This window comes from Magallana gigas, chromosome 7 (genome assembly GCF_963853765.1).
Source record: "Magallana gigas chromosome 7, xbMagGiga1.1, whole genome shotgun sequence".
NCBI lineage: Eukaryota > Metazoa > Mollusca > Bivalvia > Ostreida > Ostreidae > Magallana > Magallana gigas.
Genome location: NC_088859.1, coordinates 13,370,449 through 13,385,923, shown reverse-complemented (window position 1 = coordinate 13,385,923; position 15,475 = coordinate 13,370,449). Strand labels below are relative to the sequence as shown.

General features: G+C 34.9%; 1 protein-coding gene across 8 annotated transcripts in view; it reads right to left on the bottom strand.

Moving 5' to 3' along the window:
• Positions 1-6,513: 6,513 nt before the first annotated feature.
• Positions 6,514-15,475, bottom strand: part of LOC105335106 (uncharacterized) — a 13,727-nt gene continuing 4,765 nt past the window's right edge. For 7 of the 8 annotated variants that reach the window (XM_011438825.4, XM_066067553.1, XM_011438826.4 and 4 more), the window contains exon 2: positions 6,514-14,279. In XM_011438825.4, the coding sequence (XP_011437127.3) occupies positions 10,366-14,172 (3,807 nt within the window). In that variant the 5' untranslated portion in view covers positions 14,173-14,279 and the 3' untranslated portion in view covers positions 6,514-10,365. Of the gene's footprint in view, positions 14,280-14,445; positions 14,554-15,475 lie in introns of those variants that run through there. The other variant, XM_011438830.4, reaches the window with a different exon arrangement.

Below are 15,475 nucleotides of genomic sequence, written 5' to 3'. Positions count from 1 at the left end.
TTAGGGCGTGATATTATCTTCGAAGAAAAGAATTTTATGCGAATATATATTAATTTTTTTTCTTCTAAAATATGCGTACCATCTCGTTACCGGAATTTAAATTATTATGAATTTTTTTCTTTTGGAAAATTGTATATAATTCAAATTCAAACAAAATTCCTATACTTTAGTGTATATATATTCGTTACTTGACGGTTCTGTTTTGTGCTTAATCACGCCATGTAGTCAGTTCCTTAACAAGCGCTTTACTGGAAGCCCGACTAAAAGGGGGCGACCTCGCTTCATACTTTATGATTGTTTCGTATTAATAAATTTTGACAGGGAGACCTAACAATTTCTAACTGACAACCTAATGTCAAGGTGTGAAATATTTGAATTCAAATTTAACCAGGATTGATCGTCTTCAATGGAAATAAATCATTGGTCTTTTTTTTTTCTTTTGGTCGGCGAAATCTTCTGCTTGTCTGTTTGATTTAAAATAGATGTCGATGAAATTGTGTTAATTTACTGTTTGACTTCATCATTTTTTACACAGTGTGATCCGATATAGTGTTAACTTTATTGTGTTGTTATTAAAGAAAATGTTGATGCACTTTCATTCGGTCGATGAACTTTAAGAAGAGCGGGGTCTACATGTATATATCTACATATTGTACACGAGTTTCTGGTTTAACATTGCCTAACTTTCAGTAAACTTTTGATTCAAATGTTGAAATTTTTATTGATTTTTATTTAATCCTGAACATTTGCAAAAACGCAAGAACATAACCAATCCACCATTGTCGTAATCCCTTTTTCTTTGTTATTTCTAATTAATGAATTAGACTGCATTTGTTCAATCGTGTATGATGTTATACTACCTTTAGCAGTTCTCATTAAAGTGAAAAACAAACATTCCTAGCTTAAAACGACCCAACACATTGATTACAGAATACGGACCTATATCCTTCCATTGCTTGAAGCAAATCATGAAAGACGATATTTGCGGGCGAGTTGAAAGAAAAAAATATCATATTTTTCACCCCATAACCAGCGAATTACGACAACGAAAGCTACCCCTCGCGGGCTTTGATTTCAAAATTCGCAGTAAACATTACATAAGGTACCTCACATCTGGGTGGACTTATAAGACCCAATGATGATGAATTATAAGAAGGAAGCGTAGCCTAGCCATCCCAATAACGCTTAGTAATGTACCAAGTGTCAAATTTGATTGATAATGCAAATTCGAATTTGTCATCCGAGGTATACGAAAGCCGTATTTTTCTCTAATTTTTGATTCAGAATCCCGCATATAAATTGCTGTCAATGCTGGATGCGATTGTTTGATATTCTTACTAATTTCACAATCAAATTGCTTAAAGATACAATTTTACTATTATGTAATTATAAATTGATGTGCGCATGAAACATTAAAATGGGTAAAATTACCATTTAGAAAATTTTCATTTCCAGCGGCTCTATCGATAACTATTTCAAACAGTATGTCGACTGTCAATTTTCCATTTGGATCAATGCCTCTAACTTTTATCAAGCATAATTTTTAAATTAAGAAAATAAAATTTTACGATATCACGGGCTAACCAGAGAGCGGTGCCGATTTCTTATCGACGAGGACCTCGGTACATATTGGAACAGGGAGGCGGATCTCGAAGGTTGCAATTGAAACTTGGATCTAATGAGCATTTGTCTTTTAAAATCTATTACATGTGATGACATCATAATACAAATAAAGAATGTTCTTAAGTTTTAAGGAATTATTTCTTTTCAAATGATAAAAAAATATAGAAAATAGTGGCTGTGGCGGGGTGGGAAAAAGGGGGGGGGTGTGATCGAGTACATCCCAAAGACATGGAATGGGTAGAGTTGATAACAGAGCCAATGATAGTTTACGGCAGAAATAATATTGTATTCAATTACATTGTAACGAATATGATTTACCTACACATGTTATAATCTGACCAAATCTTCTCTCTTTTTTTACCATTTAACTAAGCAGTTGAAATAACACTGCATCGAAGTCAACGTAACAGGGCGTTTCTCTTCTTCAATCACGTGACAAGGGGGTAATTATAGGTTTATGTATAAAAATAGATATGGTTGACCCATTTGTTTAATTTCTAGGTTAGGAGTTTAGAAATATGTAAACTTTAGTATTTCTAATTCAAGTTTTCGACCATTTGCTAACCGCCATCTGATTTATAATTACATTTTAAACCTAAAGAGACGACGCTCCAATTCGTTTACGGACTTTTTGATATAATGCCGTTTGGTCCATGTATTTGTATGCAACAGCGCCATCGTTTTTATTCCCTCAGCTTATTTTATGCAATTCAAATACGGTGTATAGCTCTTTTCTAAAAACCTATCAAACCCTTTTGTTAAACTTAGTTTATGGAGGATGGAAAATAAATCCATAGCAATTGTGCTACACAATATCCCCGGAAAACAAACTTTCACAGATGTTTGTGAATGTAGATGCTATGCATTATGCTGCTTTTTTAAATATTGAATGAATTTTATTTTCAAAGAAAGGGGTTTTGATTATATGCCACAACAGCTGCTATTTTTAATAATGTATCCTATTGATTTGAAATAAAGTAGCGAAATGTGTCTATAGAATATTGTTGAACGTCACATATGGTCACAATTTCAAATGTTTTCCTTCAAAATCAAGTTTCCGCCACTGTTTTTACAATTGATAAAGAAAAATTTATCAATAATGAATATCTGAACGATATTAGTTGAATTTGAACCAAAAAAAAACAAAACAAAAAAAACAGTCTAGAACAAAAGATGAATTTAAATGCTTTTAAGAATTCAAAGGAGTAAAACATCTATTATTTAAATGAAATCGATTTTTAAGTCTATTAAGCTTATATGGCTTTAGAGATATAGGTTGTATATTATTTGACAAAAATATTCGATTTACAAATGACAAAATACTTGCAATGTGTGGTACAGGGAAGTAATTATTTTATTCAAACTACACCCAATGGAAGTTATAAGACCATCTTCGTACCAATATCATCTTATGGTTCAAGATATAAAGTACTGATCTAGTTTGAGAGCGTTCACGTTCTTTGGTTCTTCTATTTTTGACAGACAGACAGTTAGAGGGACATGCAGACAGACTTAGAGATAAAAAGAAGAGAGAGAGAGAGAGAGAGAGAGAGAGAGAGAGAGAGAGAGAGAGAGAGAGAGAGAGAGAGAGAGAGATTAAAACATGAAGTCAAAATCAAATTCTTGAATTCATATGTTTAAAAGGGGTCTGCGGTGAGTTCAAATAAATGTAGGCGTACTAGCTAATGCGATATAAGATTAAAACTTGTCCATTAAGGATTCGAACTTGGATCGTTCAAACGGATAACTAGTATTACTTTTAATCATTACAGTCTGTTTGCAGAGTATTGCCTAAGGTGTACCATTTACACAGAAGGGATTAAATAGCGATCTTTTAAAAAAGAATAATGTGTAGATATTATGAGGAACATCAAATAACCGATTTGTAACACATTGCTTTGGGTCAAACATGGCAGTTTGACGGATTTTAGGGACTATGCTTTTTGAGTTTTCTGATTTTTGCTTTTTTGTGTGTGTTTGTTTTTGGTTTTTTTAAATCCATAAAGTTGATAACCATTTTGTAACCAAAGATAAAACTTGAATGTCATCTAAAGAATTTCTGGTCCTTTTTTAAACCAGTAATTGTGTTTTAGCATATTATATTTTCTCCTACTTTTGTGTTGCCCTTTCCGTAGACAACCGAATTTATGTACCAAGTAGCACTGTAAATTGAATTCAATTTTTCACAAAAAAGCACGAAACTGCGTTTTAAGAAAACATCGTTTGCTTGGATGAAATACTGAGGAAAAAGCTAATAAAAAACAAACCCCACAGATTCGATTTATAATTAAGTTTCTTTACGGAAAGCAATTTAATTGATTTTATTTTCAAACAACAATATGCCTCGACCTCCTTGCTTTAAACGCGATGTAAATTGAATTAATTAATTTCTGTTGGCCTTTTATGTGAAATTTTTGGCATCTCAAGGGAGTTTGGGCTTTGTTTTAGCTCATGGCTGCAGGCTAAATTGGTACTCCGTTGGAACACTGCGACATATTTTTCTCTTCTTTTTTTTTTTGAAGGGCTTGAAAACTAGTAACTAGAACATCTTTATGACCGCTCGTCTTTTTGGAATTTCAAATCCTCGTCATTTGAAATCCGTTTAAAATCCGTTCATTAAAATAGAGGGCTTGAAAAAAATTGCTCCGTAAGTCAGCCAATTTGCCGCTTCATGCTGGGAATTCAACAAAGATTTTTTAAGAAGCTAATAGAATTGTTGACCCTTGAAATGTTATTTTGTACCTAAAATTTCAAATGAAGTTTTATAAATCGACCCAACTGTTGTATGTATCAGTTTCCTTGCATAACCAAGCGTCATAACTTAACAGCAGGTGACCTTAAATCCATTCTTTTGATTTTTATTTAACACATTTTTTTATGCTGGGCAAAACGGATGTTGAGTGGAATTTAAGTATGTAATAAAACCAGCACACACAAATACTCCACTCCGTTTGGGTAAAAAAAAAAACTTGGTTCGATACTTTTTCAATTATCGACCTAAGCCCTTGGTTCGTGTAACTTCATAAGTTCTTTTTAAAACCTGTGTTGTTTTACATTATTCATATTAACGTTTCGTCTATTGATCTTTGATTATAAAAACAGGCCTAATTTAATTGAAGACCGCCGCGCACAGGCAGATGGCGGTAACTCCACTTACCCGGTGCCGATTTAATTTTGTTTCAGCAGTTTTTACATAACCCTCCGTTAATGAGACCTTTAATTGGCGCTCATAACAAAGGAAAATATACATATTCACCAAACAACAAAGATGGTGACCAGATGTATGGTTATGCAATTTAACACTATCCACAGACGATAACTATTTTTTTCTCCCCGACGATGATGTGTGTGTTTCACAGTTTGATGATTTTAAAATTAATTTAGGGCTTAATAAGCTCTAAAAAGCACGTGTCTTTTGTAGGAAATTTAAACTTAGCACGTGTCCTTTGTCCCATATCGATAATGTTTATCTCTGCTCATTTTCTGTGTCAAAACTTTGTCTCAAACCTCAGAGACCGTCGATTACAATGTAGAGTGGGTCATAGTTACCTTCAAGCACAAAAATTCTTGAGGTGTTTTTAGTAAAAGTCAATTCAAATTTTATGTCCTGAGAATATGATAAAAAGTTTTGTCCCTTAGCGTTTCTAGTAATGTACTGGTCAAAGCTGCCCTTCAGCACAAACTCTAAGCGCATGGTTTATCAAAATTCACTTAAAAAAAATATTTTTTTTTCGGTTGGATTCAATACATAAAAAAAATGTTAAAAAAGGGTTTGCCCATTACTGTCCTTCGTGACGTCAACAGATAGGGAGGACACTTTTAAAACATGAAAGAACAAAAGATGTTGGTGGACGAGAAATCGGCTTCATAAATTATTGTGAAATTTGACAGTCGGCGTGGGTCATCACGCATAAATCTCTTGACCGGGGGATAAATTTGAAATTTCATCAAGTGATGAATTACAGTTGTTTCATGGACTGCTTTAAGTTTGCGCCCCAGGAGATAAAACTGACCCATCAATTTTGTTTTTACTTTTCTAATCTCATTAAACTTGCCTGCGCTTAACCTTCTCGCATTCTTTCAATTCATTTGTAAATATGACTCACATGAAAGAGAGAGAGAGAGAGAGAGAGAGAGAGAGAGAGAGAGAGAGAGAGAGAGAGAGAGAGAGAGAGATTCATTAGCTTTGTTGTCAACGTCCAACTGTCCAGTGAAAATTTTTGAGGCCTTAGGTAAATCATAAATCCAGTTTCCCTAATGACTGACCCTAGAATGTCATGGTAATATTTGCTTAAAATTATAAAGCATTTCTAGACCGATCCATAAAAAACTGAAGGTGAAAAGTTTATCCACGTCTTAGTTTAAACATAAACTTCATTAAAATTTATCACGTTTTTTTATGAATAAGCTTTTTGTTCATTTCCAGGTATTTCAATTCCAATTTAAATGTATATATTTTCATGAATATTTTCAACCGAGAGTGCATGAAATGTCCTCTTTTAGAACTTTTAAAATCAGTTTTGAAGAACTCTGGTCTTTTCTTAATTTCATGAATTTTTTTATGAAGTAATAGATCGGCAAGTAGTACAGCTGTCCTTCCAAGGGAAACATGATTTGTCCAGAGAACGGAGCAGATTTATTTACTTTGTATGGATTTCATACAAGGGCTGAGGATTTGCAAAGAAGAGGGTCAGTGAAACCCCCATTACACCAATCCTTCGCAAAATCTGTCCCATAGGACACTTGATTCTGCGCTGGACAAAACTTTAATTTCACATGAACAGAACCAGCTGACCACTTTGAAATATTGATTGATGAAACGACTTTCTTTGTCTTTACGAGCTCTTCTGGAACCATACCCAGATTGATGACATCAAAACAACACACAGATTTAAACATTTCAAGTTTATTGCATACATAACACCATCATAGGACGGTGCGCTGGTGAAAAAAAAAATCACTCCACTATACATAGATAGTCAACCAAATCAAAATGACAGGAGAAAAAACCATGGTAACTGGTAACAAAATGAATGTCAACATATTCCCCTTTTACAGGAAATCGAAATAAATAGAATGGACAAAAAACACAACAAAACATTACTTAATCTACTTAATAAAGTCCAACTGATCCTTCGACATTGATAATTTTCAACCACCTAGGGGTTAAGATTGCAAATCAGTTTCAATAGATTCATTAACAGAAATAAAACTTAACTAATGGCAAGATGGCTTGAAGATTAGCTGAGAAACGTATTAAAATTAAGCAAATTGAAAACTAAAATTTAGGTATTAAAGTGAGAGTCAATCTCAATAATACCAAACCAAAAGTTGACAGATATTGAATTTAATGGTGAAAAATCCCAATCACCTTTTCTTTGCATTCATTAAGAAAAAAAAATATCCCTAATCCCATTTGGACAAGGGTTAACCCGTATCATATCATTATTATTTAAAAAAAAGGTATATTAACACATACACTTAATAATTACCATATACATTGTATAATTTATGTACATTAAAATACATTCAGACTATGCCACTACGAAATATATAAGTTATGACTAGTTTAATTTCACGTTTTCTTACAATTTTCCTTATCCATGGTGGGAAAATCGAAATGGTGCGAGGTAGTTCCATCAGAGGGGCCACCCTTGTGCCAAGGAATGCGACAATAAAATAAAAATTGACTAGCATTGGGGGAATATGTCTATGACAATGGTTTTATAAACTTCTTTTTATGAAATAAATAAAAAATAACATATCTATAGAGTAAAAAAAAAAATATTGATGGTACAGAAACCAATGCTGTCTGTGAAGCTTGCATGTTTATTTTTGTTTCATATTTTTTTGGCAACCTTTCTGTGAAAAATGCTACAAATTATTAGTGTAGGTGAATATGAATCATTTTAAATGGGAGAAAAAGAAAAAAAAACTGTAGATGAAACAGCTGTTGCTAACACATAAAAGTTTGAAAAAAAAGTGGTAGGAATTGTGAATTACAACCGAGGCAAGATGCTAATTTATCAAGTCATTGATCAGCGATTACTAAAACCTTTAAAATGAACTCATTGATGAGTTGTTGGCTGGGTTGAAAGTAAATAACATTCTTTTAAGCAATTTTTTTTTGTCTTTGTTAATTTCAGTTGATCAATAAAAAAAGGAGAGAAAGATTAAGTGTTCATAAACAATGAATCATCCAATCACTTTAATTAAGTACAGATTTAAAATAAAAGGGCTTGCGATATTTCTAATTTATAGCTGGAAAACAAAGCCTTTTTTTCATTGACATATTCTTCAAAGCTAAAAAAGAATTGGGATGAAAATAAATCGTATTTTAATTGATGTAAATCCCATTAATTCAAACTTATTCAAATATTCAAACTATTTGAATGAAGTTCTGATTTATGTAAAAAGTTATCACACCATATTTGAAGATCAATCATTTTTAACTATGTCTAGAAGAGACTGAACTGTTTGTTAAGACAAACTTATTTAATTTGAATACATAAATTAAAACAAGCTTTGCTTGGTAATGAATCAATACATAGACGTTTATAATAAAATGACAATTTCCCGATTTAGAATTGATTGCAAGTGTCTACCTGATGAAAAATAAAGCAACACTGGTTCTGTACCTAGTCCTACAAATTACCTAATTGACCTAAAAAAAAATAATAAAGAAATTAAAAAAAATGATGAACCTACAAAAAACAAAATTTATTCCAAAATGGGTGGAAAAAAAAGTAACCATGGTTTCAACAATAAATATAAGATCAAATGCATGTCCATCTACTGAATAAGAACTCTCCTACATAAAAAAAAAGTCAAACAGGATTATATATGGTTAGCTGATAAAAACAAGAGCCACGCAATGGCATATCAAAAATATATAGAATTTCACTTCAACCACAAAGCTAGATGGAAATGGGTGCAATATATATACACCGTTGCCCCAAATCCTGGAAATACGCTAGGAATGAAAGGAAAAAACGGGATCAACCAATCCAGAGAAAAAAACACCACACAAGTCAAACAGAGATTACACGGAAAAAATAAATACAAACACCAAACACGTCAAATATATTACTGATAACAACAATCTGAATAAGGACAATTTGAGATTTGATTGTGAAATAAATGTTCCTGTCACGCCTACAAATCGGATCAAATTGTGGAATAGTCAATCAATTTATAACAAATATCTGTTCATTTTCTGAACATTGAACATCTTTTTTGTCTGTTTTTTTGGCAATGAAGTTTTGTAAATCAAAAAAGTATTTACAAGTGGTCATGGAAGAATATCATATCACCCTTAATTCTTGGCAAGACTTGCACGAGGTCTCCCACAAACGATTCCATTAACTATTTGACTTTACATGGCTGGTGTTGTCTTGTTGTGTTTTTTTGTGTATGTTTGACCACCTATCAAGACAATATGTACTATAACATGTCACATGAGTTTTTTTCTTCTTCATATCTACATTTCTTTTGATTGAAGACCTGTGTAACAACGTTTATCAAGTAATGCACGTACACAATAAAATGTGTACCATCAAAAAAAAAAAAAATGCACACATTAATTGCACATTGTGTGTAATGCCCCCTATTTTAAAAAGTACTTTCACTGTTTCAAGAACATAACACATGGTGGTAAAAAGTGTGTAAATAATATGCTAAGTACTGTGTGTAAATCACACACAAACACATATTCATAATCATCAAGGGAAAAACATTACCTAATAAATAATATTATGTCACAAACAAAATCTCCACACGAACACACACATGTATATATATATATATATTCATAATCAGTACTCAATAGCTGTTGAAAGAAAAAAATGTTCCCTGATTTTCTTTTAATTTACGCTATAAAAAAATTCTGTACAGTGGTTAGAACGGACACAGTATTACACTTAGGTTAAGTTATCTACACAATAAATACATCGACTATGGTACAGGGCTAAGTACGGGGCAATATTTTCCCTATGACTTGTTTCAAAGGAATGAACATTTAATTCATGATAATTATTATATATTCATAAAAAAATCACGATTGCATTATTCTTTATCAAATTCAGTACATCAATGTGAATATCATTAGTACTAAAAAAAATTAGAACTAAAAAATTCTCTAATACTTATGTGCATATCAACTAAAAACAAGTTTGATTTAATATTGCAATAATACTGACACCCCCAGGGTAAAATAAAAAAAAATCTCTTTTGAAAGGGAAAACTCATATTAAAATTCCATCCCTTAGTGCTGCCGTATTAATTGACGTAAAAATTTCAAATAATTTTGAAACTGACTCATATGAACTAAGGGTGAAACTTTAACATAAGAAGAATGATTGCAGAGGGGCTGAGTTTTCTCCTTTCTTTATCAACAAAATAACAATAAATAACAAAATAAATAAACGTGAGTAACCTTAACAGAAATACTTAGATTGCACATCAGCTTTACCAGTATACATACATGTATATATAGGTGAAATATATAATAACAAGGGGAAAAAATTAACAGAAAAAAATGTACTGATCTTATTTTTGCAAAATATCATTGACACTGAGTCTTTCCTGGCATAAAAAACCATGAAAAATGGTAAGGTCACTAATTCATGAATTATATGTACCATGTTTAAAAAAAACCCACTCTACGACATATTCAATGACCAAATAAATCACATGATAAACACATGAACACATGATACAATAATATCTTGACACAACAATTTCTTACTGTTCCATTGGTGTTAGATGAAAGGTTACAGTGACTGGGTCTGTCATGCGGTGCCGAACAGGAAGTTTCACGGCCATCGACGAACGGAAATCGGCTTCCAATGAGCAGTCTTTAATTGTGAACAACTGGAAATTTTCACTGCGAGAGTCATCATCAACAGCCATTGCGTTATCCAAGTCATAGCTGTTTTCGTTTTCGAACGTTTCGAAGCGGCCGTCACTATGGACACGGGTCATGTGATGACGGAGTTGCTTGGAGAACAAGGTCGAGAAGGGACAGAATTTACAGTTCAGACGAGTGTTTGGTAGCCTTTTGCTGACACGGAAATTTTTGGTTCGAATGTGCTCCTCACGAATGTGCAGATGACACATGATTGGTGTTGCAAATTTCAGGTTGCATTTTGTGCATCTGTACGTCTTCACATTTTTCGCTGCTCTTTTGATGGTCTTCTTCACTCCTGATTTGTTTTTGAATTTAAGCACTCTGTGTTCCTTGATTTCGTGCATACACACATTGTTTAGCCACTTACTTTTATAGTCACAAATAGCACAATTGTAAAGTTTCTGTTTGGTGGTAAATGAAAATCTTCGCTTCATAGCAAACCTCTGTCTCGCAAGGCTGGACCTGTGTTTGACGCTTGGCTGTGGCTTCTCTTCTGTATTTAGACTGACCTGGGCATTGTGCTCTTGAATCATGTGCAGATGCATGGAGAGCTCACTCGGGAAAGACTTCTCACAGATTCGGCAAGTTTTCTTGTCTATGCAAAGATCCATACCAGCACTCATCATTTTTTCGCGCATCTCTGGAGTGAATACTCCTGGTTCAATGTGGTCTTTCATGATGTGGGCACTCAACCACTTTTGGCTCTTGAAACGTCGATCACAGAGATGACAGACTTCACTGTAAAATCTCTTCTCTTCCTCAATATTCATCCTAGAATCTGGAGTGTCTCCAAATTTCAACCGTCTCTCATCAAATCCTTGCACTCCGTGCATGTTGCTGTCCAGTTTAACAGCCTGTGGACTTTGCGGCATTCTCTCATGCAGACTGAGATCTGTAGGCAATGAAGAGTTGCTCTGGGTATCAATATCTGAGGTAGATGGGGACAAGGAGTTCTCACTAGGCAAGATTCCATGTTTATTCAACTTGTGTGTGCGCAGGAAATACTTGTTGCAGACTTCCTTGTTACAAATATCACAGCTGACTCTGTGAGAGTTCATCGGCTCCTTCCATCTCCAGGAGTGTTTTTCAAATCCATTCTTCTTTTTGCCACTGTTCATGCTCAAATTCAGGGGCATGTTGCTGAACTGCTGGAAGAGCATTGGACTGATTTTACCAGGGGTGACTTGGGTTTCTGGAGTTGAAATGCCATGGATGTTAAGTCTGTGTGTTCGAAGGAAATACTTGCTGCAGAATTCCTTCTTGCATATTTCGCAATAGGCCTCTGGGTCGATACCCATTTTAACCAACTCTTGGTTGGATGGTTTTTCAACATTGGTACTTGGTGACATTGCTTTGTCTCTTGGCATTTCCATTGGCCTGGACATCATAGGCATTGGCATAAAGGGTGGCATTTTTGGACTTAACTGGGGAAAATCTTTCATTCTATCTGGCTTAGGTTGAGATTTTGGACTCTGACTAGGAACATCTTTTGGCTCTTGCTTCACTGCATTTTTGATGAGTTCAAAGTCTCCTGTTAGCTGATGTTTGGCAATGCGACTGGGATCAAACTTGTTGTCTGGGGTAGAAGATTCAATTCCATGCACTTTGAACTTGTGAACTTTGAGAAAATACTTATTGCACAGGTCTTTATTGCAAATGTCACAAGTGACTCTGTCAGCAAGCTTGGCAGCAACCATATTTCCAAACATGGTGGTCATCCCGTGATCGGTAATCTTTGTATCGTTCTCTTTGTCATCTCCATTTCTTGATCCTGGTGATATTTTGGAGGCCTCCTCCTTCTCTCTCATTGCATATCTGAAGAACTCTTCTCTTTCTCTGAAGGAATTTCTGATGATTTCATCGGTGATAGACGCATCAAGACCCTCATTCAGCATGCCATGAACTTGAATGCGATGAATTTTGTACGTATACTTGCTAGCAAATTCTTGATTGCACAATCCACAGTATGTAACAGAGTTTTCTGGACTAGATGAGGAGACTAGGGAAGTTCCCTGCTTGGGACTAGGTTCTGATTTGATTGGATTCTTGCCATCCATTCCCGACATGGAGAATAGCGGTTTGTCCGGGTTCATTGACAGCATTCCCTCGCTCATTGGAAATTTGAATGGAGGCATTCCTGGCATCCCTGGAAGGAATGGGAAGTCTTCCATGAAGATTCCATGTTTATTTGCTTTGTGAACCTTAAGAAAATATTTGTTGCAGAACTCTTTACAGCAGAGCTCACAATAGGCCTCCTGGTTCATGGAGTTGGAGTCTTTTGGAGTAGACCCTGGAGAAGCTTGACTAGAGATGGCTTGGGATGCTGTAGTTGTAATAGAATCATGGTGAGAAGAAGTTGGGAGTGGCTGAGACATCATGGGTGGTGTAGGAATCTGTGACCCTGGCATGAGGGACCCTGTAGGAAGGAGCATAGGAGCCATGAAGGGGTTCAGCACCATGACTCCAGGCATGTTGGGCAATCCTGTCATGTTTGGAAGTGAGTGAGGTATAAGGGGTGAGTTGGAAGATACTGATGCAGAGTTGATGGCATCCAGTTGAGCTTGCAAGTCTTTCTGTCTTCCTCGTTTGCTGCTGGAGCCGGAACCATCTGGCGGAGCAATTCCATGGACATCTTGCTTGTGTTTCTTGAGGTAGTATTTGTTACAGAAGTGCTTCTGGCATAATTCACAGAAGTCTTCCATATCCTTGCTAACCTTGGGAGTGGAAGTGGAATTAGATGTGGATGGAGTTGGTGGCTGAGTATTGCTTGTGGATGATACAGGGGTGCTGACTGGAGGTAAGTTTTCTCCCTTGATAGGAGTCATTGAATCCACTTTGGTTGTCTTGGGAGGTTCTGAAGCTGGCAGGCTCTGAATGAAATCCATCACTTTGAAGGAGGACATGGACGAAATAGGTGGTTGGGGCAAGGACTGTGAAACTGGAGAGGAGGTTGGAACTGATCCTAAACTGCCATCTTGAGGTAGAATCATGCCATTTCCCAAGGATGCCAGAGAAAATGGTGAACAGGCGCTGTCAAAAATCCCATGTTTATTTGCTTTATGGGTTTTGAGAAAGTACTTGTTGCAAAATTCACGATCACAAAGTTCGCAGTAAGCATCTTGATGGAAGATGCGGCTCTGACCGTCCAGCTTGCGACCTTCTTCATCAGGGTTGACCTCTTTTGGGGATCCCTCTTCCTGCTCAATACTTCGCTCTTCTTTGACTTTCACATTTTCAGGGAATGCATTCCCTGCAAACAACTCACTTCCTAGGCGATGATATTTTGTGGGAAAGTTTTCATTGTTGTTTTCCTTGGGATCCAGTACCATTTTCTCGCCATCTGGAGAATCCATGTTTTTATCGGAATCAAGATGGGGGTTTCCGCCATTGACTTTTCCCACTGGCAACTGCTCTTCCATTTCTGAATCAGAAACATTTTGCCCTTCAGTATGTCCATTGACAACTTCTTCGGACTGTCCATTATTGGGAAATGGGGCACCTCCCTCAGCCGTGGGGTCATTTTCCGCACTGTATGATACCCGTATTGGTTTGCTTTGCTTGCGTCGATTAGATTTGGACATTTTATCAAATGCTAACATGTCCATGGCTAACATCTGACTGGCGGTGGCTGGAAGATACATTCAGGTCTTTGTTGATTTCTTGGTTAAAAGTTCTTTATTTCTCCTACTTGACTCTAATCGCCTCTTCTTAGACCTCCCATGTATAGTAGTTAAATGGTGTTAAGAATCTGAAAGAAAGAAAAAAAAATTTGAATGAAAAAATTCAATTTCATTAATTGAGCTGATCTCAATACATCAGTATTTTTAGCTCTCCAGACAAGAACTTTCTGGCAGAACAAATTACAAATCAATAAATGAAATATAACAGGATCTAGACAGACCAATCAAACTCACAAAATTATTTCCGATACATAAAAACAGATATTCTGCGTTTTAAGAAGACCAACATACATGTAGATGAATATTTATGAGCACACAGCTCTACACTGAACCCTAGACTACATGTAATTAAGACCCCAAGTTTTTAATGTAGACTAAGTGATGTCTATGCAGTACAGTTAATTTTGTACAAACATAATATTACTCTCTGGTATATTACAACACCCCCGAGGCCCCAATCCAATAAGCCAAGATGTTCAAAAACACCTTACAATCAATAAATCAAACCACATACAGACATTAAGACAGCAGTGTTATTTCACCAGCAACAAAAATATCAGTTTTATTTATATCACGAAAAAAAATCATTCCCCGTATAAGTCTGCTACTTATGACCTAGGGTCACTAAAAACATATACATGGACATGGAAATGACAAAATAAGAAATATTATTCTCACATTTAAGACGTTATCATTAATTTAAATCCTATGGTCTCTATAAAGATTATGTAATAAGACATATATCAGATAATGATCATTTGATGTAATCCATTAAAATCATTAAAATTTATCCCTAAAAACTAATCATGTCAAAAATATCAAATTACATTATAATTTATTGCATCATTGAAGTACATGGATATATCTGCAAGCTCTTTATTATGTTATAAAAATTTTGATCATCAATCACAGGTGCCAAAACCATAAATAGACTTGTAAAACTTTCAAAAATAAAATTTCATGTCAAAAAATTCTACCGATTTACCCCCTTTTGAAACATATGCTACATATACAACTCACAGATCCTGTTTTTAAATATTTTTGGATGGTGATATTTTTTTCTTGCTGAAGAGTAACAGATGTTAGCATTGTTACTAAGAGAGAATTAAGAAAGTTATTACAAGGTTACTTCCCTTTCTGCATCTGCAGCAAGGATCATTAAGCCAGTGGCAATGCATTTAACATTTGACTTCAAACCTCCCAACAGATTGTTTTAAAATGCAAATGCTTAATTGAATTTTAACTCTAATAATTAGAAATCACA